The sequence below is a fragment of the Battus philenor genome, unplaced genomic scaffold (assembly GCF_028537555.1).
Source record: "Battus philenor isolate CCGP_79_NKW_IND1 unplaced genomic scaffold, ilBatPhil1.0.hap1 SCAF_5, whole genome shotgun sequence".
NCBI classification, from domain to species: Eukaryota; Metazoa; Arthropoda; class Insecta; order Lepidoptera; family Papilionidae; genus Battus; species Battus philenor.
In genome coordinates this window covers 12,806,875-12,820,569 of record NW_027181715.1, presented here as the reverse complement: position 1 = coordinate 12,820,569, position 13,695 = coordinate 12,806,875, and the positions used below count along the sequence as shown (strand labels likewise).

Genomic DNA, 13,695 nt, shown 5'->3' with positions numbered 1-13,695 from the left:
GTCGTCATTTTATAATTTATTTGCATTAGAATTTATTTTATTTTTGACTCTACACTGCTTCGCAAGGTGTTATAGTTGTGGAGAAAAAGCAGAAAGAAACTTCACTAGTATACGAAGTAATTATTGTACTTAAACCAGAACTTATTGAATTGTATTCAAGCAACAATGTATCAATTACAAATTTAGTTTTATATCTCTGTATTTCGGTTTATTTCCGATTTTAAAGTTTTATCAGATTAGAGATACGATCAAACTTTTTAACCTCTTTAACATAAACAATGTACCGAAAGAATATTGATACTATCAAACACGGATCTCAAAAGTATAACTAATTCTTATACCTTTATCTCTAACCTAATAATTCATTTACATGTTATTACGTTGTTTTAATAAGATTTAAAATTTTTATATACATAATAAATAAAACATCTGTATTCTTATATAATATATGTTTTGAGATTTGTCATGTACGTTTAGGAAGAAGTGCCCGGGAACGGTGCTTGGAGCTGGCGATATTCGTAGAAGGTTTAAAGAGATCACCTTGCAATGTATTGTCGTTCACCTTTACAAACAAGACTGTTTACCTAACTAAATTTTAAAAGATTCTTTTAGTACTGCTTATATATATCTCCAAAATTGGGCTGATATTCGCTGTTGACAGACCTAAATCCTTCAACAGGTTTTAGAGAGATTTCCCTGTTATATAACTCGCGCTTACAACCACTGCATACAAAATCACAATTAATTTATTCCTTGTTATTTTTTTGTCCATCGTCGTTGTGTGGCCCTTGGATGTATTTCTTTATCAGTAACAAGTAAAAGAATTTGTTTTTAGTTTAGTTTTAAGGTCAAAGTCAAAGTAAAGTCAGTAATAAAGACTTATTATATGGGATCATCTTCTTGAGAAAAGTAATAAGAAACTCAAAGGAGTTTTATTAGTACTACACGTTTAAATGTTCTTAAATTTAGAATAAATCAGGTCTAGTAGACATAAACGCCTCCCCGGAAAAACAACATCTGCTTTCAGGGCAGAACAAAGCTTTCCTTTTATTTTAGCTTTGATTTTTCTTTCAATAAAACAACTTTATTATAAAATAAATATTACTATAAACTTAATGACAACCTTTTAAAACGTTCATAATCTTTTCAACCTTTGTGTATGTTAGGCGATGTTAAATAATAATTTCTAGATTAAATCTCCCCATATATATTCAATTTAGAACTTTTTATTTTTGTGAGGGTTAAAGACGGAGGTCTCATATATTTTTTTTTCACGTGGTAGAGATGACTTAACATAAAGATTTGATTACTTTAAATATATATATGTATAGAATCAAAAGTAGTTAAAAATGTCTTTTAAAAATTTTTGTAGAACACAATTTAGTTATTATTTTACAATGACATTCTAGAATATTGCGTATAAATTGTTAATTTCCAAAGGTTCCACTTACAGTTGACTTAATTTATCATGATAAAGATTTTTTTTACACCAGATATAGTAGAAATGAGTAAGCCTATCGCTTGATTAAGTGCTATCTGTATATAATATTGTAATCCTACACAAAATATTGTTATTTTAATTACATATCATATGATTTTTTTAAGAAAATTGAATTAATAAATCTTTTTATGGGCAATGGATGTGCTTTTACTACAGGAAAGGACCAATATTTAGCCACTTCCGCACATGCAGTGGTAGTCGTGCAACAGAGTGCACCGCCCGCCAGCCCGTTGATAAATGTGTATGCGGCAAACAATGCGAATTACACAACTGCCACCGTTATACCACCCAACATGTGTTTCACCCCTTTACGGGACATCTGCAGGAGTTATGTTACACCGATTAGTGCCAAACACAGCATGCACGACTACCACTGCATGTGCGGAAGTGGCTAAATATTGGTCCTTTTCTTAGTTATGGACTTCCGCAAGGTAACGCCTGATTCCATTAAATATTTACTACAGGATTCCAGATAAAATTAACAAACCTTTTTTTTACGACATTATTCAGTTTATTTTTTTACATTTTTATGTAATCATCAACTTTAGTTATTAGTCTTATAACAATGGTTGATATATATAATAAATTAAACAAGTATATATCGGACTGTTACAGTTGGCAACACTGTATCAATCCAAAAGGCAACTCAGCATATCCTGCCGAGTGTTCAACAAAACACTGCGACAGTGCCGCTATCCCTTTAGGACCATTTTGATAAACGCCTGCGGCCCCACAGAAGACATCCAATTTGAAATATTGAGTCGCATTTTCCTTTTTGTTATGTAATGTACGCAACATATAATATATGATTGCTGTATATATTATCATCTCTGTTTGTTCATATAATATAGAGTTCCCCAAACTTTTTTGTGTCGTAGACCCCTTTCCATGTTTTTCCGTGTTGGGTAGACCCCCCACTTACCTGACATTGATTTCCTGTAAATTTTTAACTGTAGGAAGTGTTAAAAACTTAAAGTAAAAACACATGTTAATTTATACATTTATTAATTGAATTTAAATTAAAACTACTCAAAATAAAATTTTGTTTCTGTTATGTAAAATATACGTAACATTAAAAACATTTTTTTCGCTGACGTAGACCCCTAGGGGTCGATATAGACCATTTTGCGAATCATTGATATAATAGATAGTACAATTAAATCTTTGTTTATAAGTTTATGTAATTATAAATAATTTAAGTATTGATGTCTTTTTAACTTATTTTCGATTGTAGCGTTGATACACAGGTGCCGTTTTATAGAAATTTTAAGACTTGAGATAAAAAAGGGTGACAAGCAGTTTTAGTAGGCCTTACTTGATGTTAACCTGAAATTTCTTAAATAATTCGTAAGAGATGAAAACAGGTTAAAAATTAAAGGTGAAAAGTCAAGGGAAACAACGGATGCATTGTCAATTCTCAGTCAAACTATCTTAATTTTTGCCGAGTGACTAAAAATGTTTGTAGTATATGGTAATTATGTTGAAAGACTACACCAATTCTACTGATTATTGTCGGTCTTATTCTGCTAACTTGTTGATATTATCTCGTTAGTAGTTGGTAGTCGAGATTAGAATCTATAAATTTGATAGCAGATAAAAGATTGTAATAAATAAAACTTATTAGAAGAGCACCTACCGCACACACGGCATCACCTTATTGCGAATTAAATCAGATTTCGCTAGTCTGTGTAGCCTGACTTTTTCTGTGCATTCTTCTTGTACGTGATCCACCTTTTATCACCTGATATCAATCTTAAAACGATAATCATTACGCCTAACTTAATAATCACAAATAAGTACACGTTTCATTATGATTTTTTTAATGAACTCATGTGGTAATAAAATATCATACCGTTTTATATACACAGTTTTTTACAAATGGGCCAAAACTGTGTCGTGATCAATTTTAAATTCTTTAGTTATTTGATAACTATTGATCGACTTTCAAAAAGAAACATCTTCTTGACATGTCTAACTCTCACATTCCCGGTTTGAAAATTCCTAAAACCACTTCACAAATTTTACGCAGCCGGCGTTACATATTTCTCTTTTTTAAATTAAACTTAAAAAAAGTATCGAATGTCTTGATTAGATTCACACGTTATAAAAACAAATTAAACGATAGATTTTATTAACTCGTTTCCTTTTTTTAATTTCACTTTCATAATGCTATGAAAACCATCCCGATACATATTGCACAGTAAAACCAAATATACACGCTAATGATTTTAAATTATATCGAGGTATCCACAACTCAAATACATACTTTGCTTACAAAAAGATGTTGAAAAAAAAAAGCTGATGTCCAAAAAATAAAATGGTTTTAAAAACATTAATGTCTTCACTTAACACTGGCAAGAAAAAAAAATCTCTTTGTGTTTGTTACATTATAAATAATATACCCATAAAAAATATCTAGTACAAATAACTTATATTGACGGAACACTGATAACACAACAAAGTAAGGACTTCGACTAGCAGGTTTAATATTACGACAAACAATTAATTTTTCTGGGATTCCCCGATCGCTGTTGTCCTTTTCGAACGTTTTGTACTATTTGTTTTTGAATATAACTCTATCATATGGAACCAATCATATACCATACAGATTCAAAGATTGAACTGACTGAACATCCAGAGAAGATTTATGCATCTGTATGTTACAGAGATAGACTTGTTCATTACGAATTAATTTCTCTCGAAAGTAGATGCAAGGCATTAGGTGCAATTTTTGTGCATAAATTAGTGAACTGTATTATTGTCATCTGTTATTTTCTTATAAAATTTAATATTACTGTGCCTCGTTCCAATAGCCGTCTGAATAACTTGCCTGCACGGCGAACTAATTATAGCTGACCATGTATTCGCCGATGAGATGCATATGCAAACTTCAAAATAACATAATTAAATAAAAACATATTCCTTATATTAAAATATACAAAATTAAAGTGCTTGGTAGGCTTCTAATGTTTGTTTGTTTAGTGTAACTTAGTCTGTAGTGTATGTAGTGTGTCTGTAGCGTATAACTTAGTCTCGATTTTATGCAGGTAAAGTTTTGTTCTAGAAAATTGTACATCTGTTTTTTATGTATACTTTATTTAATATTTATTCTTATATGTGTAATAGACTAGTTAAGTGAACCAAATTAAAAATTGTGCATGCTATCTCCTGGAATCTGGAATATCTTTTGTCTGTTCTTGTCAGGTATGAGGCACTATTTCTTCGAACAGGACGGAGATTAAACTTTGCGATGATAAGAAATGTAATCCGTAATATAGTGAACAAAGATTTCTTGACCAAAACAAACTACAATATTTTATAAAGTCCACATTGAAGAACTAATTAATTTTTTGAGTTAAGTAAATAAGTATAGTAGAAAAAACTTTCATGGATCTAGTTATATCGAGTAATTTATCTTATGTTACCTCCTATGAACTGGAATACGTATACGACTATGAACATTCAACGCCAAACAAGAGAACAATAGCAGTATTTTTAAGATATCTGTCATAATTTCTCATAGAGATAGAAACGCCAAATCACACATAAGAGAATTTGGACTGAAAGATTGATTTGATATAGCAGGATTTAAATTTGAATTTGGAATTAAATCGGAAATTGAATGAAAGGTCATTGTAAAAATCAAAACACCGGAGCATAGTTTTTATCGTTCATGTCTGTTACCAAGTCTAATAGTTATCTTAGCACCTTTATCATCATCACTACCTAATAATGTAGTGAAAGAATATTCCATAGAACAGTTTATCAAAAAATTACTTTGTAAATCATCGATAAGTAATGATAGATAATTAACAATGATTAATTTGGCAATATAAAAATCTGCTACAGAAGTTTTTTGGTAGTAGCCGCGCGATTTCGTGTCTGACGAAATTCGTTATTTGAGCTATTCTTTTGTGTTCTCAAACAAAAGGTAAGGAATAATGGATATCTGTTATTATTAAGGATTTTTTATTCCAAGCTCTCTGCGTTAATTTTTGATGCAAGGAAATTTTACTTATTTATATTCATCTTTTTTTTCTCCCCAATGATTATTGGTACCTTCTAACCTAACCTAACCAAGATTTCAAAGATCATAAAAAGCAGTGTTCTTTTTGCTTTCTCTTCTGGACTTTTCAGTCAGTTGCTGACAGATTCTAGAGAGTTCGATAATTTCGTACAGTCAAATGACCACTGCTATACTTTCCCGTAAATCTTTCCTTTGTAGAAAAGGGGTAATTCAAAGTTGGTGATCCTACAAAAGAATTATCCTAAAGATGAGTTTTATTATAACGGGAGCAGAGAAAACTCTTACTATTTATCACCTAGAAATTTGCGATATGAAATCATACAATGTTTTAAATGCTTTTGACTGTCTCCGGTCATCGCCTTGTGCAGTTAAACAAAGGGTTTTTAACGTTTCTTTATTAATTACGTCTCTTTATTACCGAATCGCTTCTTTATCCGATTTTGATACCGATATGAGTCATAATGTTTTAAGTACGTGTATCATTTCATCATAGGCCTTTGTTAGTGTTTAATTTTAATAGTCTTTTTATTGTTTTGTATACAAAAATTATTTTATTCTTTCAGATATCAAAATGCGTCATCTTATAATAGTGCTAGCTGCCATCTTGGCTATAGCTTCGGCTTCGCCTTTGAAAGTTGACAATTTTAAGGAGAAGATTTTACTAGCTGGTAATTTTTTAAAGTTTATTTAAAAAAATAAGAAAAACAATACAAAATTATGTGGAATTATTGATTGACTGATAACATAAAGCAAAGAATCGCAAAGAAGTTATTTATTCAATTAAGACTTTTTTTTTATAAAAGACAGTAAAGAAATACATTATGCATAATAACTAAAAAAGTACAAGTCCCAAGCAATTTCTTACAAATAACAATAGTATGAAAATAGAAGTAGGATAAGTATGTAAATAGTAGCGGGTACTTGAGATGTACATACAAACATTTAAATATATTTGCTTATCTATTCCTATTTTTATATATACATTAATTTATATATAGTAATAACAGATAAATTGTAATACATAATTACGAGTAGATGTACAGATATTGTAGAAAATAACAAAAAATAAATTGGATTTGAAAAATTTCAATAGTAAATGTATTTATAAGGGAACTGAAGATGCCTATAAATGTAAAATTGTAATTTACATCTGGAATAGGCATTTAAGTATTATAGAATTATTCAGCGAATTTACCCAAAATCATTCTTAATTTCAGACGAAAATGCAAGGAATACTATCATTGAGCAGATAGTTTTAAGTCTTTTCGAAGAAATCAGACAAGCTATGGTTGATGGATCCGGTAACATCCCTGTTTTGGATCCATTCGGAATTGACGAGATTTATGTAGACCAGAATGTTATTTCTATTATTCCTGGGTAAGGACGACTTTATTTGCATTTTTATTCTATAGAATATACAATATGATTGTTTATAGGTGTAAAAACTTTATAGCTGCGAATGTATGATTCGGTGCACCCAATACAAATATTATTGGCTTGTAGCGGTATTAAAAAATAATATAATATAGTAAGACTAAGCTTTTACGAAATTCAGATTAATACACACTGAAATTCATTACTGTTTACTATCTGTTTGTGCAAGCCTTGTACCATAAGTTACTGATCTGTCGCAATCCAACAACAAAATAATGTTACTTATTACAGAGTGATCACTTTATTTAAAACGATTGAAAATAAATAAAAAAAGCCTTTTGATAACAAAAATGCTATATATTTATCCCTTGAAAGCTTTAATTCTATTTATATAATTAATCAACTTGTATAATCTAAACAAAGCTGTACAACAGTATCACAAAGAGTGACTACGTTACTAAATATATTTATTTGTCTATAAGCACACATAACTTATTTAACACCCACCTACCTAGCTTAGATATGATGTAACTTATAATTAGATTCTATGTTCTTACTGATGACCACTATTAGGTCAGCTTCGATGAACTGACTTATCTCAGGATAATCAGATCTCTCGGAAGGAAGTATCTAATTCAAATGGACCAATTGGATACGTTTTTGTGATTGGTAATCAGTTTTCCAAATGAAAGTCAGGTAGCTTGCAGCTGTCTTCTCATGCTATTATTTCTAATGCCATCTCGTCTAGTATTTATTTGTTAAAAATTAATAAATGTACTACAGTGTAAGTAGCTTTGTAAATTCACCTCTCATCTTAATGAAGCCAATAAAGCAATCTAACTTAATCAGTACCTTTTCAGCCGTAAGTTATTCACTACCATAGGCGTGCTTTGTATCTATTCTGGTTCCTAAGGTTTTCTATTCAACTTGTGGTCGGACGTCTTACTCTGCATTTGCAGGACCGTAGCTTCCACTATAGAACCATAACGCCCCAGCAAACGTTGGTTCTTCGGGCAATGTTATTTACCCACTATTACCTACTTTAATTTTAATTGCTCAAATTTATTTTCCAGGTATGTCTCAATAAAGGATATGATAGTAAAGGGCCTGAGTACATTTGTAGTTAACGATTTAAGCATCAATATGGCAAGCCTGCAGAATATTGGATTCACTATTGATGGATCTATTCCACTAGTCGATGTCGATGTTGGTAAGTAATTTTAATATTTATTGTTCATGACATAAAGTCGAAATTCGCTTATTTGTGCTAATAAATGAAGTCCTTGGTTAATAATATTTATTTGGTAAGCGATCACAATTCATTGGATTTATATTATCCACTATGATTCATTTACAATGGTCACTTGTGAACTCCATATGTAGAATGCCATAGAAGCTCAATTTGATAGTAAATAGAATCAAATTGAGCTTTTATATAATGGCATCTTTTAACTTTAAATAGAGATACGAGCTTTCTAAACGCACACTGATTTGGTTACTGCATTTTAGTTAGAGAATTTCATTTCTAATCTCATCACTGAAATAAATTACTTTGATTCTTAAACCAGAACCCATTGCACATTTATAGAAGATCCCACAAACCAAACAGGTTTTTATTATCGTGTGATCATTTGTGTAATAATTATTAATGCAGTAGTTAGAGAAATTCATTCTCAAGCTTTCATCATAATTGTATTAGCTGATTGACTACAAAGTTTCCTTTCCAAAAATCGAATCGATGACCGGTTTTTAACATTTATTAAAAAATATTATGTACCGGGTTTTTTACATCATATTTATTACCTAATAATTCAGTTTGTACTATAGCTATGTAATAAGAAAAAATAAGAATACGATACGAAAAAAAATAAGATACCTTAGTTCTATGGTAACAACAAATGTCTCTACCGATGCTGGTACCGTACAGCTTTCCCTATCGTATTAATACTGAAGGTGGATTGAAAAATTGACCAAAAAAGACCTGTTCACGATGATAGTGTACAATATTATCAACGTTCGATAGACATAAAGCGGTTTCTTCTTGTAATTGTGAAGTTAAAGTGTAAAACTAATGATTTACTGTCTAAAGTAAAATAAGCTTTAGAATTTAAAACGTCAATTAGATTTGTTATTTAAGCAATGATTGGCTATAGGTGTAAAAGTTAGAAAGGAAAAATGATGGCATAGATTTGCCACGAAAAAATTTAGAATCTTTTACGTCTTTTTCTGGTTTATGAAATATTAGATAAATTTACTTTTTTATTCAAATGTGGCATGGCTATAACTTCTAGCAGTACAAAGTCTGCATTGACAAATAGTAAATAATAGTTAATTTTAATTGTAAGCGGAATTTTGAAAACACTTTTTCTTACAGTATTATCTTTGTGCTGTTCAATATTTCTGAAACCATTGATAATTAAATAAGGTAAATTTGAAAGTAAATGAGCTATACATTCACCCGTTTCAGGTTTTTACATCTATAACCAATCACTTTATAACAGAACCACATAAATACATACATACATCTATATATATATATATATATATATATATTTTTATATATATATATATATACTTTAGAATATATTATTACTTACTATAGTATACTTTACTACTTACACCACATATGTATTATACTTTATGTACTAAAAACAAACTAATGCTTACATTTGTTCTTAGTAAATATTATACTTAAAACAAGCGTAATCATCTATGAATATTTAATCAATAAAATCTCTGTGATAGGGTATTGTTATTTATCTATCACGCGGTTGCTAAAAAGCTAGATTAAATTGATTTCAATTTCTATTAGTAACGATAATGATACTATCGAAAGTAGGTATAATTATTTAAAATTAGAATATATTATAGCACTTTCTTTAATTAAAAAAGGTCTTAAGGTTCCTGAGTGAAGACCAGGGATCAGAAACGTAGCTTTGTTAAGGGAGTCGAAAGACGCTGGATGTAGGCCAATGCCCAGCAGTGGACGTGATGCGGCTGTAATGATAATGACGATGTTGAACCATTATAAAGCCGTGATAATATAAAATTTTTCATTGAACCTATTAAATTATTGAATTCTTCGCGAGAAGGTTAGCTTGGCTGCACAAAACCGATATAAAGTTTCAAAGTTTATTTGACTTTCAGGTGGCTACGACCTTGAGTTAACAATTTACGGAGGCAGAATCTTCGGCTCAGGTGACGGCAAGTGAGTATTTTTTTCATTTTATAATCAAAAAATCCCACCAACGAACGATCCTTTGGATTTTTATACACAGACAAAAACGTAATGATTCAATTTACATTTATGAATAATTCAACCACTTTGGAAACATTTATCTTCACGTTGACTCAAGATAGATATTTATTTTTGACTTTTTTACTAAAATACTTTATTTTGACATACATTTTTTCTCCTTTTATAGCTTTTTTTATTATTTGATTAACATTATAATAATGGACTTTGTATAACCTGTAGCGAAAGTATTGCAATGTATTTGTCAGGCTCAATGTTCATAAACATTTGGTATTTATCGAATCTTTTTTTACCTAATCCAATGCTCTGTAACTTTTTTCAAATACGGCACACTAAATCTTTCCTAGAATTTCGTGGCACACTGAAATCTAAATTCGAGAAACGAGTGAACGTGACAAGCCACTGCGTCTCAAATACAAATTATGTAAAACGAAAACTTTCAAAATTTCAATAAATTAATTACTTAATTTACTACGGCATCCTTGTGTCCGACCTATGGCACACCTGTTGTGGAGCACTGATCAAAACTACATTTTTTTTAGGTTCAAAATTGCGGAACCTCGCGCGAATGTCGACCTTGCACTGTCGCTCAGTTTGTCCGACGGAATTTTCTTGCAAATAAGGGAATGCAGAATCAGCGTTTCGCTTGACTCTTTCGATGTTCGTATACTATTTATATATTTTTTTATAATTATTTTCAGAAAGTAGCTTTATGCTGTGTTTTCTAGGATACACGTTGAGTTTTTCGTGATAGTAGTGAGAAAAGCCCGTACACTAACCATGAATTTTAAGGCCAAAATAAAGCTACATAAATATCATTAAGTGTAGATGGCTTTTGCAAAAAACCACGTAGGGAGGTTCTTTTGCTAAGACGCTGTTATTTAAAATACTTGGAATTAATGAAGTTACACTACTACTTCCCAAAAGCGTTTTACCGACGTTGTAATATGTTTAAAAGTAGAAAAAACGGGAAATATTTTTTATTTTTACAGATTAGTAGCAATAAATGCAGTTCAACTAGCCTAATGGATTTTTGTCTATCTCTTTCAGCCTGAAATCAGTGGCATGTTCAACGATCCAGTTCTGAACGAATTCGTCAATGTTTTCTTGAAGATGTTCGTCGAAGAGGGACTCGTTCTATTTGAGGTATGATATATTTTTTCTAATTATGATATCTCGGTCCAGATTTAAATCCCAACTGATGTTTAGTATAAAGACTCTCGTAAAAGATTTAGAGGAGAAAAGACTTTGGTACAAAGAAAATCAGAACGACCTTTAGCTTATTACTGGTTCCATTATAAATGTATAAGCGAGGCTTATATTGAGCAGTGGATGTTCTTCAGTTGAAATGATGACGATGACGATTATGTAATAGAAATAAAAATAAATAAGTAACAGTTCCTGGGAATGTAGGCTGTGCAATAACGGGTGCGTACTTATGATCTGAGGAAGACGATGGAAGTAGAACAAGGGAAGTACGTTTATTTTCAAGACTTTCTAGATTAAGTAAGTCAACAATCTGAGAATCGAAACGCAGTTAATGGTTATTAGTCTAAATCAGAGTTCCCCAAACATTTTTGTGTCGTAAACCACTTGCCATGTTTTTCCGTCTTGGGTAGATACCCTACTTACCTGATATTGATTTCCTGTAAATTTCTAACTGTAGTGAAGTTTAGTGTTAAAAATTTATAGTAAAAACACATGTTAATTTATACATTTATTAATAGAATTAAAATTGAAACTAATTAAAATAAAATTTTGTATCTGTTATGTAAAATATACGTAACATTAAATGAACGTAAAATAAACTATAAATAAAATAACATAAAATATATATTTCATAGGTACTTTTATAAATAATGTAAATGTTTTGATATTAGAAGATAGTATGATGTAAGTAAATAGGTATTATCAGTGTATGTGTTGAGATTCACTATCGTGGACCCCCAAATTTTTTTCGCTGACGTAGACCCCTAGGGGTCGAAATATACAACAATGGGAATCACTGGTCTAAATGGTTCAAAAGATTAGGCCTGTGTTTTGTATAATCACAGAAGTTTTATATAAACAATAAATATTGTTCTTAGGTACATTAAGAGTAGCTGAAGTAGCTGGTAGGGTGGGCTATATAGATTAACCACAAGCCTCACTGTTTGATATGACGACATGGTCAAGGTTGCGGAAGTAACTGAATGCAGTGTAAGCGCGGCCATTGGTGCGATTTATAGAAACCTACCCTTCGCAGTATTTTTCTATCGGCTGACATAATGAGCGAGTCGATTTTGTTGACCTAAAACTTATGTAAATTATTTTTTTTGCAGTCTGAAGTCACGGAGTTCCTTAGTACAAATGTCATGGAACTTGGAAATCGTCTATTGGCTGATCTCGATCTGTCAGACTTTTTTGAAACTAATAAACTACTACTGTGACCATCTGCAATAACAAGCCAGATAAATCAAGGCCTGGAAGAATAACAAAGATCAGTTGTAAAAAAAATCATGCAAATGAGTGAAGATTGTTTTAAAAATATTGAATAAATTTTATATATATGTAAATAAATATTTTATACGTCGCAGAAATTTTTAATTTTCCCTTTTTAAATTATCGTCTTAATCAATATTGATTCTCAAATAGAAATAAACACTATCGCCCATTTGGAAGCAAATTGTTTTGTAAAACTGAAATTTTATTTTAAACAAATAGCACAACAAAATAGCTATATCTAAGATTTAATTCCAATATTTAAATATTATTCATTTCCATTTCGGAAATATTATTACGTTTATTGTATTAACACACGTGTGTTGTATCATTGTTGAAATACAGTAGCTTTTATTTAAATAACTTGTCCACTTTCCTTAAATAAGTGGAAGCAAAAACATCAAAAGTAACTTCTAAAGAAAAATTACGATGCCACTGAGCCATTTCTGTGTAAATATTTATTGTATTTACACAAAAAGCTTTAAACAAACACACAGACACTCTGTCAAGAGCGAACATTAGATGATTTATCGAACGAGCTTATAGCGTAGTATTGGTAGGATCATATGGTCGGTAAAGGTACGCATCAATGCGTCAGAAGAGATTTTTAAACCTGCAACGTGAATACTAAGTAACGAGAAAGGTACCACGCTTCGCTACTTACACCGCGATGGATCCGGCTCCCTCATGGTGCATCCATAAAATGCTGAGAAGTAACATCTCTGTATTTTCTGTACTTTAAGTACACAAAATACGTATTTTTTAATTTCTAGCTTGAAAATTATTAGGTAATATTTTTAATCGCAAATTGGAATGATTATGAAAAAAATCAGAAATGGTTTACATATTGAAATTTTTAGAAATTAACGATCTAATTTAACTCGAAAAAAAAGCTAAAAGAACCTTCAGCGGTCGCCTTCTGATTAGAAAATCTTATTTCATGCCCCAAGGAAGTTAACAGGTAAATAAATCTCGAAACTTCGATCATTTATTTGACAAGAGCATAGATAAAAACGAATCATTCCGATTAAGATCATTGCGTTACCATAATTTTTT

The 13,695-nt window shown here is 30.6% G+C and overlaps 1 protein-coding gene across 1 annotated transcript in view; it reads left to right on the top strand.

Moving 5' to 3' along the window:
• The window catches only part of LOC137929293 (uncharacterized), a 60,513-nt gene extending 47,784 nt beyond the window's left edge, over positions 1-12,729 (top strand). The window contains exons 2-9 of the mRNA XM_068772158.1: positions 5,380-5,432; positions 6,092-6,196; positions 6,746-6,905; positions 7,976-8,112; positions 10,050-10,110; positions 10,701-10,818; positions 11,209-11,304; positions 12,480-12,729. Of these exons, the coding sequence (XP_068628259.1) occupies positions 6,100-6,196; positions 6,746-6,905; positions 7,976-8,112; positions 10,050-10,110; positions 10,701-10,818; positions 11,209-11,304; positions 12,480-12,587 (777 nt within the window). The 5' untranslated portion in view covers positions 5,380-5,432; positions 6,092-6,099 and the 3' untranslated portion in view covers positions 12,588-12,729. The remainder of the gene's footprint in view (positions 1-5,379; positions 5,433-6,091; positions 6,197-6,745; positions 6,906-7,975; positions 8,113-10,049; positions 10,111-10,700; positions 10,819-11,208; positions 11,305-12,479) is intronic.
• The last annotated feature ends 966 nt before the right edge of the window (positions 12,730-13,695 follow it).